The 14,413-nt window shown below is 46.4% G+C and overlaps 1 protein-coding gene across 6 annotated transcripts in view; it reads left to right on the top strand.

Moving 5' to 3' along the window:
* Window positions 1–1,132: 1,132 nt before the first annotated feature.
* The window catches only part of LOC144113186 (protein regulator of cytokinesis 1-like), a 347,115-nt gene continuing 333,834 nt past the window's right edge, over window positions 1,133–14,413 (top strand). For 2 of the 6 annotated variants that reach the window (XM_077646129.1, XM_077646128.1), the window contains exon 1: window positions 12,188–12,499. In XM_077646129.1, the coding sequence (XP_077502255.1) occupies window positions 12,214–12,499 (286 nt within the window). In that variant the 5' untranslated portion in view covers window positions 12,188–12,213. The other 4 variants (XM_077646135.1, XM_077646131.1, XM_077646132.1 and 1 more) reach the window with 4 other exon arrangements.

Consider the following 14,413-nt stretch of genomic DNA (forward strand, 5'->3'; position numbering starts at 1 on the left):
TATTTTTTGTAAGAAACGTTTTCATGTAACTATGCATGCATAAGTACTGATCATATAGAAAAAGAACAAATCGCGTCATCATACAGAACAGGGCTTTATGTACATGCTGGCATAAAAAAACTGCGCACTATCTACTCAGTTATTTGAGACCTTGGGGGGACTTGACGACGGTGTTAATTATAATTGCCCAGAACTGCACCAGGTATAGCTATAAATAAAAGGAATGACTGAAACTAGCGTAGGAATTTCATATTTGCACCAAGTTTAGTTACATATCGCATGCATGAATAACGAAAACAGTTTTCATGCCGCGTCCCCTCTCAATCTCGCCACGTGTCTGTTAGTAGCACGCCTTCGGCTGCTTCTTTCCAAACAAGCTTCGCGATCATGTATTACCTCATGAAACATGACACATGCATGATACAATGAAAAAGCATATGGCGTTTAGCACACTTCAGGTACGCTATTCTAAGCACACCAACGCGACCGCGCAAGATTGACACAACTTACCAGACTTCTTTCTACTCGAATGAAATAATTACGTCGTCATATCAAGAAACAGTTTCAAGTAAATATTAAATGTCACAAAACCCGCTATTAAAACATGGTGTGCTATTAACAAAAAAACGCATTCCTTGGGGGCGAATAAACCTGTCGGCGCCCCGTACACCCCGGCTCAAGGTGATAAGTATGTGTGCAGCTACTTATGTCTTTTTTTCCTTGAGCAATTATCAGCCTACTATCCTGAAGTTCAGGTGAATGAACGCAGTAACTTGCATGCTATTAAGTGCATTGAGTGGCAGTGCCTATCGACTCCCAGACTTCGCGCCTTACTACCGTGGCCCAATGCCTGTTAGCCAGTTTCGGAATGCGGCATTTATGCGCGAGAAACCTATCGAGGCTAATTTAATATTTTTTATGCTACTACGCGGATCCAGCAGTGACGCAGCTGGTCAATATATGCTGCTTCTGCAGTGTACAGGCTTGAAGCAGCCGCTAACTGCGGCAGCTGCGGTAGGCACGGGCAAGCGGAACCTGTTTTGCCTACCATGCGAAAGTCGCTGCTAACATCAGCGCCACCTCATCTTCGTGACGTCGCGGGGTGAAGGAGGTCCATACCATTTTACAATAGGTCGTGATGAACCTATCTATCCTCCCAACACGATGTAGCGCATTTTGATGCGTATTGGCCCCGTCGTAAGTTTCATTTAAAGCCTGATCAAAGCGCTGTGCTTTTATACTGTCAGTTTAACGGCACGATCGGGTGGCTCGTGACTTGAGCCTCGCTCCTCCGTGCCTCGCGGCTCGAGCTCGCGATGGCGTTCCAGACACGGCGCCCATTCCAGCTGGCCACGCTAAAAGGCGCTGACAAGGCTTCTCGTTCCGGTGCAGCCGCCCTCGCTATAGCATATCGGACTGGACCAACTCCGAACAATCTCGTGGGCCACATTGGAACGCTTCACGTTAAGTAAGTGCCTCGACTACGTTGCGCAGGCTCAGTTTCTACTGACCACGTTACTAAGAGCTAGTCTTAACGCTCGCTGGAGCTCTGTACTCTGTCGACGCCCGTGTGCAAGCCTGTCTCCACCATGGACCCCCTCAGCAGCCGTCCCCAAGTCACTGAGCCTGCAACGCGATAGAATACGACCGGCGAGAGCTGTGACCTCGTAGAAAATAGTGTCAACCAATGCTCTTCGTCTACGGGTATCCCCGCAAGCGCTGTTGCGGACACCTGCAGTAGGTTCCCTGAGCAGCGGGACGATGAGTGGACAGCGGTGCAAGCAGAAGGGAGTTTGAATATTTGGCCTCCCACCCAAAATCATATAGTCGCCGTCAGACCGCGAGGTCTTTGACCACCTTACGGATCATTTTATTTATTTATTAGATACCTCCAGGGCCCTTGGGTGAGGGCTTTACATGAGTGGTATTGCGAAGTAAGGCGTTGCCCTTAGTGTAGGAATCGAAGAAAATTTAGCCATCCTTGAGACGCCGGAAAGATGGGTGGGGGCCTCCAGGTAAATTTAGTAAGGAGCTCAGCTGCTGTCCGAGGACGCTGGTTCACTACCCGCCGCGTCGACCGCGTTTGTATGCAGGCGAAATGCAGGAGGCGTCCGTGTGGTGTACGGAGTCAAAAGAGAAAATGAAAATTAGTTTTGAGGAAACGAAATGACGCAGTATCGAACCCGACCGCGGCAGCTGCGTTTTTATGGAGGCAAAACGCTAAGGCGCCTGTGCGCTGTGCGATGTCGGTGCACGTTAAAGATCCCCATGCGGTCGAAATTATTGCTGAGCCCTCCTCTACGGCACCTCTTTCTCCCTTTCTTCTTTCACTCCCTCTATCCCTTCCCTTACGGCGCGGTTCAGGTGTCCAACGATATACGAGACAGATACTGCGGCATTTCCTTTTCCCAAAAACTAACCAACCATATTTTGAGTAAAATTTTGCATTTACATGCTTTTCTGCTCGTTTGTTACGATTTATAGACATCATATTGAATGATAGGACATTCTTGATTATCGAACTTTCAATATTTTTTGTCGAAAAGTTGTAGTTCTGCTGTGGGTAGCTCTCCGCCCCATGATGCTTAGAGCGCCTATGGTGGTATAGGTGGTCTCGAGGAAGCCCCATGCAAACTCCTATAGGCGGGGCGCCAGCTTTTCCTCTAGTTAATAGTAAGAAACTCTATGCTTCCATGGGACCAAAACAAACGCTTATAGAGTGCAATGGCTCGATAGGATCGATTCTGCAAAGCCGCTCTCAGATACATAGAGAGTAGCCATAAGTGTTGAGTGCTAGGTTGTAGGATGTTTGCAGAGAGGTGCAAATCCTTCGTTGTAAAAAGTAGCCAGAGCCTCTGGTGGTGTATTTTTGTTTTACTTGCTCCACAGTGCTTTTATCTAGGGCAAACAAGTTGGTTTTGTTAATGTAATATAACACAAAAACTTGACAAAATGTATCTCCAGTTATTAACACAATTTTCTGTATATTTACTCTTTGTCCAATCATCAAGCTCCCACTAACTGATGTCATATCCGCTGCTAAAAACTGTCACTGTATGGTGACACCGTCAGCGCCACATATTTGTCTTTGCAAGCTAATTAAAATATTAAAAACAGCAGTATACGCGGTACGACCGATGGTAATAGCATCACTATAACTCATTCTACGCTACCAACAGGCAAAACAATGCACTGAAAATGTGTTTCGGGGCCCCTTTAAGGACCAGCGGTTATCTTCCTTTCGCACTATATGCCCTGCACACGGCCAAGTCTTCCTCTTCATTTCGACTAATATGTGAATAACCCGCGTTTCTTTTCTCAGAGTCTGCCTGCTTCCGGTCTCATTGCTCGCTGCATTGCATATATGGACGTTAACCTATTATTGCTAACTCAGCAACTGCTATCCGTGAACACTGAATCTAAACACCGGAACTGGAGTGGAAACCAAACTGCTAGCACACCTAATTCGCATCTCACCTAACTACGCTAATTGACCATAATTTTTTTTCTCTTACCCACTGCAGACCTCAAGATGATGCACGAACTGGGAGACCTGGAAAACTTCTGCGGCCTCATGACCTGCTATTGCAGACGTTATCGGAAGGCTGGGGTAGACTTGGTGTCTCCAGCCAGCCGCAGTTGAATACACTCATCGGAAGTGCCCGTGCCATAGCAATAGACAACTTGTTCATAGCCCCAGAGGCCTTGCGTGCATTGGTCTCCAGTTGCCCGGAAGTAAGCATTTATCGTTTCTGGCGTGCTTGGGCACTGTGCGCGAAATTGATGACACGGGCGAGCCGAAATGAGCAGCAAGAACGAAATCAGATTTATTCAGGATTGAGTTTTGGTTGCAGCTGCAAAGGTGGGGTTAGCTAATTTGCTGCGCCTCCCACAGATATTATGTGCGCCTTTCTGTTTACTCACTGGTCACTGGCTTTGACGGCACTCTTTTGTGTTTTTTTTTGTACCTTAGCTTTAGAACCTCCATGTTGGTAAAATTTTAATGCCGTAATATTGAATGCGCTGCGCTATTTAATTCACGACTTTCGGAATGGAACACGAGGCGACGTGTCCCAGGCCGCATACGGGAGCAGCAGCTACACGGGATTAAGCGAACGCTGCGTCATCATCAGCATCAGCCTCACAATGCCCGCTGAAGGGAAAACGCCTCTCCCATGTTTCTCCAGCTGACGCTTTCCTTTGCCAGCTGTGGCCACTGTATCCCCGCAAACTTCTTAATCTCATCCGCCCGCCTAACTTTCTGCCGCCCCCTGCTGCGTTTGCCTTCCCTTGTAATCAACTTGGTTACCCTTAAGGACCAGCAGTTACCTTCCCTTTGCATTACATATACTGCTGAAGCCCATTTTTTTCTCTTGATTTTGACTATGATGTCATTAACCCGTGTTTGCTCCCTCACGCATTGTGCCCTTTTCGCACCTCTTCTAACGTTACCCCTATCTTTTTCTTTTCATGGCTCGCTGTGTTGCATATGTGGACATTAACCCATTATCGCTATACCAGCAACTGCCATCTGTAAACACTTTATCTGAAGACAAGAACGGAAGTGAAAACCGAACTGCTAGCGCACCTAATTCTCATCTCGCCTGACTACGCTAATCGACTGTCATTTTTTTTCTCTTACCCACTGCAGACGTCAAGATGATGCACGAACTGGGTGGCCTGGGCCACTTCTGCGGCTTAGAAGACCACATTCTACAGCTGGGAGTTTTGCCGCTCGTTGCGACGTCCTCTGCGGGAGACCGCATCGTTGCTGGCGTTTTTGCTGCCTGTGTTGCCTTCGACTCTTGCCCGCCGGCCGCCTCTGCCGCCCAGAAGATCCTCACCGGTTCTCACGCAATGGCGACTGGACACAAAAGAGACTACGTCGTCAACTTGGTCAACTGGTTCCGGTTGGTAGATGATGTCGTCCTCCACTGCAACCTCCGACTACAGACGTTACTGGAAGGTTGGGAAAGGCTTCGTGTCTCCAGCCTGCCGCAATTGAAGACGCTCATTGCAAGTGCCCCTGACACTGGAATAGACAACTTGTTCATAGCCCCTGAGGCCTTGCGTGCCTTGGTCTCCAGTTGACCGCAAGTAAGCATCTACCGTTTCTGACATGCTTGGGCATGGTGCGAAATCAGAACCAAAAAGGAAATCAGGTTTAGTCAGGATTGAGTTTTGGTTGCTGCTGAGAAGGTGGCGCTAGCTGCAGGGCCTTGTTAAGTGACGAGGATGTGGAGATATGGCACGACATGAAGAAAGGGGGCATTGCCGCTGTTCGTATACATAGCAGTTCCTCCGTTACATACTTTTGCAGTGTATTGAGTAGCTAGTTTGGTTTACTTCTTGTTACCGTAATGTACTAGTTGAAGTGACCATGCACAAACCAGAGTGTTGATTTTTTTTTTCTCCACTTGCTCTGAATCTAGGTGAACACCCATTTATTATCATTCTTTGTGACAAGTGGATGGCTCCTGTAAAATGACCGCTCGATAATTTAAGTGATAATGGAGGCAGAAATAAACTTCAACAATCCTTCTCCACGCAGGCAGTCTAGTTTTGTTGAGAATCCTCTACACCATATCCTTATGCAGGGGTCAGCATGTAAAAATATACGCCACGAGAAAAACATTGAGTAGAGCATAACACTGTGCCCTTGGCGTTATCAAGAAAATGTGAGGCCATGTGGATGCGGCAATTGCTTCAGTTCAGGGTTGTGTGCCACGTGGTGCGATTCGCACGAACTAAGGTCGCTACTCAGATTTATGGACACTTAAATTTGTTTTCTGGGAAAATGAGACATCCCAGCAAAAATCGAGAAAAGTAGCTGATAATCCGCTTTCACTGGTTCTAATATACTCAGTTAGGATTTTGTGTAGACACAGCGCCGCTCATCAAGTGTTCAGGTGCTAAGCATTTGAGCAAAGACACCTCTGATCTGTTTGGTTTAAAATTGGTTTGGAGTGAATTTTGTGGACTCTACTTGATAAAATCAAGTTCTATTGGCTGACCTTAACATAAGTGATTGTGCTTTGTACAGCAAAGTCCATTTACCTGATTCGCAGAAATGCATTCCCTTTCTGCAGTCTGTTAGATTGCAGGACATGTCAGTTCCTCTTTGGCTGCCAAGCCCTTTATAAATTGGTTCTCATGTCCCAGCATGCCCAACGTTCTCGGACAGAAATTTTGAATATTGAAAAATTGTAAGATACTGTTCTAGAAATATTGAAGGTAATGGTTCATTTTTCTGATGTGTAACAATAAAACGTTAACATGTTTCCATCGATTGCATTGAGCAGTTAAGACTAGCATTGAAACAAAAGGGAACGCATTTTTCTATAGCAAAAGCGGTAATAGGAAAAAAAAAATTTAAGCCTGCCGATGTGTGGTCGGCGGATATATTCATTGTTATACTGAAATCTTATATGAAAAACGGTAATGAACTTTTTCTCGTTTTAAAATGACTGTGTCCAGAATTGTTGCGTATTCTAGTCGAACCTTGAGTCGGGACAGAGTGATTGTAAAAAAAGCAGGACAAATTATGTGTGAGTAAACACTGATAATGCTGATGATGGGTGCTGAGATGCTTCCATTTCTGTAATGCCAGCTGCTGCAACACTGTCGCCTACCACTGATGCAGTGAGAGTTCCTGCTATCGAAAGTGGGTGAGGAGCCACTGGTCCGCTCGAGCGAGGAGAGCAAGGACCTGCTCATCGAAGCCGTGCGCTACCACCTGATGCCCGAGTGGCGCGCCGCCATGGCGGGGCCACGCACCTCCGCTAAGCAGCTGGGTGGGTAATGAATTGCAGTGATATTTTGCTGAGAACAAGGTCACATTACAACGTGCTCACGTTTAGCACGTTTTCTTGCCATGGTGTTTCCTGCAGCTCCGCGAGATGTAGCCACCCATGCACGACCTTCTGGAGCCTTGTGATCCACTGCTTAACATGGTGCTGACCAGACTTTCCTCTTTGCTGTCGTCGCCAAGCATATCCCTGGGCTTGAGTTTTGATAGCCTTCGTGGTGGGAAGACCACCGTGGAAGACCAGCGGAAGACCAGCGATGTAACGTCAAGCGTCATGGACTGCGCAAGCAAGCTATTCTCGAGTGTGCGACGGCTGGAGGTAAGCCAGCCTCCCACTGTTAGCCCTGCTATTATAGCGTTGGCATTAAACAAAGTGCACATTAAGGGGATAATTACTCTTAGCACTGCTTTTACGGTTTTTTGGCTAGGACCGTGTGACAACGTTGTAGTGGCAGGCGGGCGGATTTGTCAATCTGTCACTTCAGGAAGCTAAAAGAATTGGCAAAAGTGGTCGTGACATGCACAGTCCTTGGCCAGTGAAGAAAGTATCTAATCTTTCACATAACCAGTACAGTAAATTCTTGTTGATATGCTGAAAAAAAAAATGCGAGAGAAAAACATATTATCCAGGAAAAAGTGTGATCCAAACTACCTGATTCTGAAAACTAACAATTGAATGGGGTGTGAAGACATATATTGTCAATTTGATTTCATAAGAATGTCGATTGGCATTCTTTGGCTTAAGATATTAACAGCTCCTTCTTTTAGTGCTCGCAGAATGTGGTCCGAATTTGCGTTATCCTTAACACAAGTAGGCTGCCGCGTTGGCTCAGTGGTTACGGCGCTCTGCTGCTGACCCAAAAAACGCGGGTTCGATTCCGGTCGCGGCGTGTGAATTTCGATGGAAGCGAAATTCTAGAGGCCTGTGTACTGTGCGATGTCATGCACATTAAAAGAACCCAGGTGGTCTAAATTACTGGAGCTCTTCGCTACGGCATCCCGCATAGCCTGAGTCCCTTTGCGAGGTTAAACCCTCATAAACTAAAATCCTTAACACAAGTGAAGCATATTCGGTCAGTCGACAGCAATGGCGAGTCGGGATCTCTTGCTCGTAGATTTCAAATGCTTCACCCCTTTACTCCATTGCACAAAAGAGCTGCGCCAGCTGGCTATCGCAGTCTTTGTTCTAGGTGCTGTTTCTATACTGCGTTACTACTGGACCTGCCCTTATCCAAGCACTTGGTTGTAGGTCTCAAATAATTTGCCCCATTGCCTGTAGACGCTGCAAGGAAGCCGTTGCATTTCTCTGTTGCATCTTCTGGAATGGCCCTCGCACATTTGCGCATATTTCCTTTTTTTTAATTCTTTGATCCTCGGCACCTAGGCACATCTGGGGAGCTACCACACTTCTTCCCACTACACATGTATGCTGAAGCATGGGAAATGCTGAAGCATGCTGATGCATGGGAAATGCTGAAGTATGGGAAATGCATTCATGAAAATGTTTATGGCCGAGAGGATTTATTAGCGGGGTCATGCCACTTGCAATGGCAGTTCAGGTGTGGGCCGGTATGTGAGACAGATACTGCGCCATTGCCTTTCCCCAAAAACCAATTTTTTCCTCAGCCATGACGTGAGGGAAGGCATGAAGGAGGAGTTGAAAGTAGGGAAAGGGAAACAGACCATGATCGGGGCCTCCAGGTTACTTTAGTAAGGAGCTCAGCTGCTGTCCGTGGATGCAGGTTCACTACCTGCCGCGGCGACCGTATTTGTGTACAGGCGAAGTGCAGGGGGCGTCTGTGCGGTGTACAGAGTGAAAAGAGAAAATAAAAATTAGTTTTGAGGAAACGAAATGACGCAGTATCGAAGCCGACCGCGGCGGGAGTTTTTAAGAAGGCAAAAGGCTAAGGTGCCCGTGCGCTGTGCGATGTCAGTGCACGTTAAATATCCCCAGGCGGTCGAAATTATTGCAGAGCCCTCCTCTACGGCACCTCTTTCTCCTTTTCTTCTTTCACTCCCTCTATCCCTTCCCTTATGGCGCGGTTCAGGTGTCCAAGGATATATGAGGCATACATTGCGCCAATTCTTTTCCTCAACAATCAACCAACCAGCAATATTTTAAGCAAAATTTGCATTTACATACTTTTTTGCTGGTTTGTTACGGGTCATAGAGATCATATCGAATGATAGGGCATTCTTGATTATCGAACAACGTTTGCTTTTTCAATATTTTTTGGCGATAAGTTGTAGTTCTGCAGTCGGTAGCTCTCCGCCCCATGATGCTTAGAGCGCCCATGGTGGTACAGGTGGTCTCGAGGAAGCTCCATGCAAATTCTCATAGCCAGGGCGGAAGCTTTTTCTCTAGTTAATGGTAAGAAGCTCTATGCTTCCTTGGTACAGAAACGAACGCATATAGAGTGCAATGGCTCGATCCCGCAAAGCCGCTCTCAGGTACATAGAGAGTAGCCTTAAGTGTTGAGTGCTAGGTCGTAGGATGTTTACAGAGAGGCGCAAAATCCTTCGATGCTAAAAGTAGCCAGATCTTCTGGAGGATTATTTTTGATTTTCTTTATTTACAGTGCTTTTATGTAGAGCAAACAAGTTGGTTTTGTGAATTTAATATAAGATACAAAATCTTGACAAAACGTATCTCGAGTTATTAACACAATTTGCTGTATATTTACTCTTTGTTCAATCATCCAGCTCCCACTAAGTGATGCCATACCCGCTGCTAAAACCGCTACTGTATGGTGACGCCATCAGCGCCACGAATTTGTTTTTGCGAGCTAATTAAGATATTAAAAACCGCAGTATACGCGGTACGACGGATGCTAATAGCATCACTATAACTCATACTATGCAACCAATAGGCAAAGCAATGCCCTGAAAATGTGTTTCGGGACCCCTTTAACCGTTGCACCACTGTGCCAGGAGTGGTGTGCGGACTCCCAGGGATCTTTGAATGTACAGTTGAAAATGACCAAATGCACATGTGTTAACTCATTAACGTTCTCGCAATCATACCCTTCAGGCTGAGCTTTTTTCTTTTCATGGCTCGCTGTGTTGCATATGTGGACATTAACCCATTATCGCTATACCAGCAACTGCCATCTGTAAACACTTTATCTGATGACAAGAACGGAAGTGAAAACCGAACTGGTAACGCACCTAATTCTCATCTCGCCTGACTACGCTAATCGACTGTCATTTTTTTTCTCTTACCCACCGCAGACGTCAAGATGATGCACGAACTGGGTGGCCTGGGCCACTTCTGCGGCTTAGAAGACCACATTCTACAGCTGGGAGTTTTGCCGCTCGTTGCGACGTCCTCTGCGGGAGACCGCGTCGTTGCTGGCGTTTTTGCTGCCTGTGTTGCCTTCGACTCTTGCCCGCCGGCCGCCTCTGCCGCCCAGAAGATCCTCACCGGTTCTCACGCAATGGCGACTGTGCACAAAAGAGACTACGTCGTCAACTTGGTCAACTGGTTCCGGTTGGTAGATGATGTCGTCCTCCACTGCAACCTCCGACTACAGACGTTACTGGAAGGTTGGGAAATGCTTCGTGTCTCCAGCCTGCCGCAATTAAAGACGCTCATTGCAAGTGCCCCTGACACTGGAATAGACAACTTGTTCATAGCCCCTGAGGCCTTGCGTGCCTTGGTCTCCAGTTGACCGCAAGTAAGCATCTACCGTTTCTGACATGCTTGGGCATGGTGCGAAATCAGAACCAAAAAGGAAATCAGGTTTAGTCAGGATTGAGTTTTGGTTGCTGCTGAGAAGGTGGCGCTAGCTGCAGGGCCTTGTTAAGTGACGAGGATGCGGAGATATGGCACGACATGAAGAAAGGGGGCATTGCCGCTGTTCGTATACATAGCAGTTCCTCCGTTACATACTTTTGCAGTGTATTGAGTAGCTAGTTTTGTTTACTTCTTGTTAACGTAATGTACTAGTTGAAGTGACCATGCACAAACCAGAGTGTTGATTTTTTTTCTCCACTTGCTCAGAATCTAGGTGAACACCCATTTATTATAATTCTTTGTGACAGAAGTGGATGGCTCCTGTAAAATGACCGCTCGATAATTTAAGTGATAAAGGAGGCAGAAATAAACTTCAACAATCCTTCTCCACGCAGGCAGTCTAGTTTTGTTGAGAATCCTCTACACCATATCCTTATGCAGGGGTCAGCATGTAAAAATATACGCCACGAGAAAAACATTGAGTAGAGCATAACACTGTGCCCTTGGCGTTATCAAGAAAATGTGAGGCCATGTGGATGCGGCAATTGCTTCAGTTCAGGGTTGTGTGCCACGTGGTGCGATTCGCACGAACTAAGGTCGCTACTCAGATTTATGGACACTTAAATTTGTTTTCTGGGAAAATGAGACATCCCAGCAAAAATCGAGAAAAGTAGCTGATAATCCGCTTTCACTGGTTCTAATATACTCAGTTAGGATTTTGTGTAGACACAGCGCCGCTCACCAAGTGTTCAGGTGCTAAGCATTTGAGCAAAGACACCTCTGATCTGTTTGGTTTAAAATTGGTTTGGAGTGAATTTTGTGGACTCTACTTGATAAAATCAAGTTCTATTGGCTGACCTTAACATAAGTGATTGTGCTTTGTACAGCAAAGTCCATTTACCTGATTCGCAGAAATGCATTCCCTTTCTGCAGTCTGTTAGATTGCAGGACATGTCAGTTCCTCTTTGGCTGCCAAGCCCTTTATAAATTGGTTCTCATGTCCCAGCATGCCCAACGTTCTCGGACAGAAATTTTGAATATTGAAAAATTGTAAGATACTGTTCTAGAAATATTGAAGGTAATGGTTCATTTTTCTGATGTGTAACAATAAAACGTTAACATGTTTCCATCGATTGCATTGAGCAGTTAAGACTAGCATTGAAACAAAAGGGAACGCATTTTTCTATAGCAAAAGCGGTAATAGGAAAAAAAAAATTAAGCCTGCCGATGTGTGGTCGGCGGATATATTCATTGTTATACTGAAATCTTATATGAAAAACGGTAATGAACTTTTTCTCGTTTTAAAATGACTGTGTCCAGAATTGTTGCGTATTCTAGTCGAACCTTGAGTTGGGACAGAGTGATTGTAAAAAAAGCAGGACAAATTATGTGTGAGTAAACACTGATAATGCTGATGATGGGTGCTGAGATGCTTCCATTTCTGTAATGCCAGCTGCAGCAACACTGTCGCCTACCACTGATGCAGTGAGAGCTCCTGCTATCCAAAGTGGGTGAGGAGCCACTGGTCCGCACGAGCGAGGAGAGCAAGGACCTGCTCATCGAAGCCGTGCGCTACCACCTGATGCCCGAGTTGCGCGCCGCCATGGTGGGGCCACGCACCTCCGCTAAGCAGCTGGGTAATGAATTGCAGTGATATTTTGCTGAGAACATGGTCACATTACAACGTGCTCACGTTAAGCACGTTTTCTTGCCATGGTGTTTCCTGCAGCTCCGCGAGATGTGGCCACCCATGCACGACCTTCTGGAGCCTTGTGCTCCACTGCTTAACATGGTGCTGACCAGACTTTCCTCTTTGCTGTCGTCGCCAAGCATATGCCTGGGCTTGAGTTTTGATAGCCTTCGTGGTGGGAAGACCACCGTGGAAGACCAGCGATGTAACGTCAAGCGTCATGGACTGCGCAAGCAAGCTATTCTCGAGTGTGCGACGGCTGGAGGTAAGCCAGCCTCCCACTGTTAGCCCTGCTATTATAGTGTTGGCATTAAACAAAGTGCACAGTAAGGGGATAATTACTCTTAGCACTGCTTTTACGGTTTTTTGGCTAGGACAGTGTGGCAACGTTGTAGTGGCAGGCGGTCGGATTTGTCAATCTGTCACTCCAGGAAGCTAAAAGAACATCTTGGAAAAAGTGGTCGTGACATGCACAGTCCTTGGCCAGTGAAGAAAGTATCTAATCTTGCACATAACCAGTACAGTAAATTCTTGTTGATATGCTGAAAAAAAATGCGAGAAAAAAACATATTATCCAGGAAAAAGTGTGATCCAAACTACCTGATTCTGAAAACTAACGATTGAATGGGGTGTGAAGACATTTATTGTCAATTTGATTTCATAAGAATGTCGATTGGCATTCTTTGGCTTAAGATATTAACAGCTCCTTCTTTTAGTGCTCGCAGAATGTGGTCCGAATTTGCGTTATCCTTAACACAAGTAGGCTGCCTCGTTGGCTCAGTGGTTACGGCGCTCGGCTGCTGACCCAAAAAACTCGGGTTCGATCCCGGTCGCGGCGTGTGAATTTCGATGGAAGCGAAATTCTAGAGGCCTGTGTACTGTGCGATGTCATGCACATTAAAAGAACCCAGGTGGTCTAAATTACTGGAGCTCTTCACTACGGCATCCCGCATAGCCTGAGTCCCTTTGCGAGGTTAAACCCTCATAAACTAAAATCCTTAACACAAGTGAAGCATATCCGGGCAGTCGACAGCAATGGCGAGTCGGGATCTCTTGCTCGTAGATTTCAAATGCTTCACCCCTTTACTCCATTGCACAAAAGAGCTGCGCCAGCTGGCTATCGCAGTCTTTGTTCTAGGTGCTGTTACTATACCGTGTTACTACTGGACCTGCCATTATCCAAGCACTTGGTTGTAGCTCTCAGATAATTTGCCCCATTGCCTGTAGACGCTGCAAGGAAGCCATTGCATTTCTCTGTCGCATCTTCGCTGGAATGGCCCTCGCACATTTGCGCATATTTCCTTTTTTTTAATTCTTTGATCCTCTGCACCTAGGCACATCTGGGGAGCTACCACACTTCTTCCCACTACACATGTATGCTGAAGCATGGGAAATGCTGAAGCATGCTGATGCATGGGAAATGCTGAAGTATGGGAAATGCATTCATGAAAATGTTTATGGCCGAGAGGATTTATTAGCGGGGTCATGCCACTTGCAATGGCAGTTCAGGTGTGGGCCGGTATGTGAGACAGATATTGCGCCATTGCCTTTCCCCAAAAACCAATTTTTTCCTCAGCCATGACGTGAGGGAAGGCATGAAGGAGGAGTTGAAAGTAGGGAAAGGGAAACAGACCATGATCGGGGCCTCCAGGTTACTTTAGTAAGGAGCTCACCTGCTGTCCGAGGATGCAGGTTCACTACCTGCCGCGGCGACCGTATTTGTGTACCGGCGAAATGCAGGGGGCGTCCGTGCGGTGTACAGAGTCAAAAAAGAAAATGAAAATTAGTTTTGAGGAAACGAAATGACGCAGTATCAAAGCCAACCGCGGCGGGCGTTTTTATGGAGACGAAAGGCTAAGGTGCCCGTGCGCTGTGCGATGTCAGTGCACGTTAAAGATCCCCAGACGGTCAAAATTATTGCAGAGCCCTCCTCTACGGCACCTCTTTCTCCTTTTCTTCTTTCACTCCCTCTATCCTTTCCCTTATGGCGCGGTTCAGGTGTCCAAGGATATATGAGGCATACATTGCACCAATTCTTTTCCTCAACAATCAACCAACCAGCAATATGTTAAGCAAAATTTGCATTTACATACATTTTTGCTGGTTTGTTACGGGTCAAAGAGATCATATCGAATGATAGGACATTCTTGATTATCGAACAACGTTTGCTTTTTCAATA

This window comes from Amblyomma americanum, chromosome 1, assembly GCF_052857255.1.
Source record: "Amblyomma americanum isolate KBUSLIRL-KWMA chromosome 1, ASM5285725v1, whole genome shotgun sequence".
Taxonomy (NCBI): domain Eukaryota; kingdom Metazoa; phylum Arthropoda; class Arachnida; order Ixodida; family Ixodidae; genus Amblyomma; species Amblyomma americanum.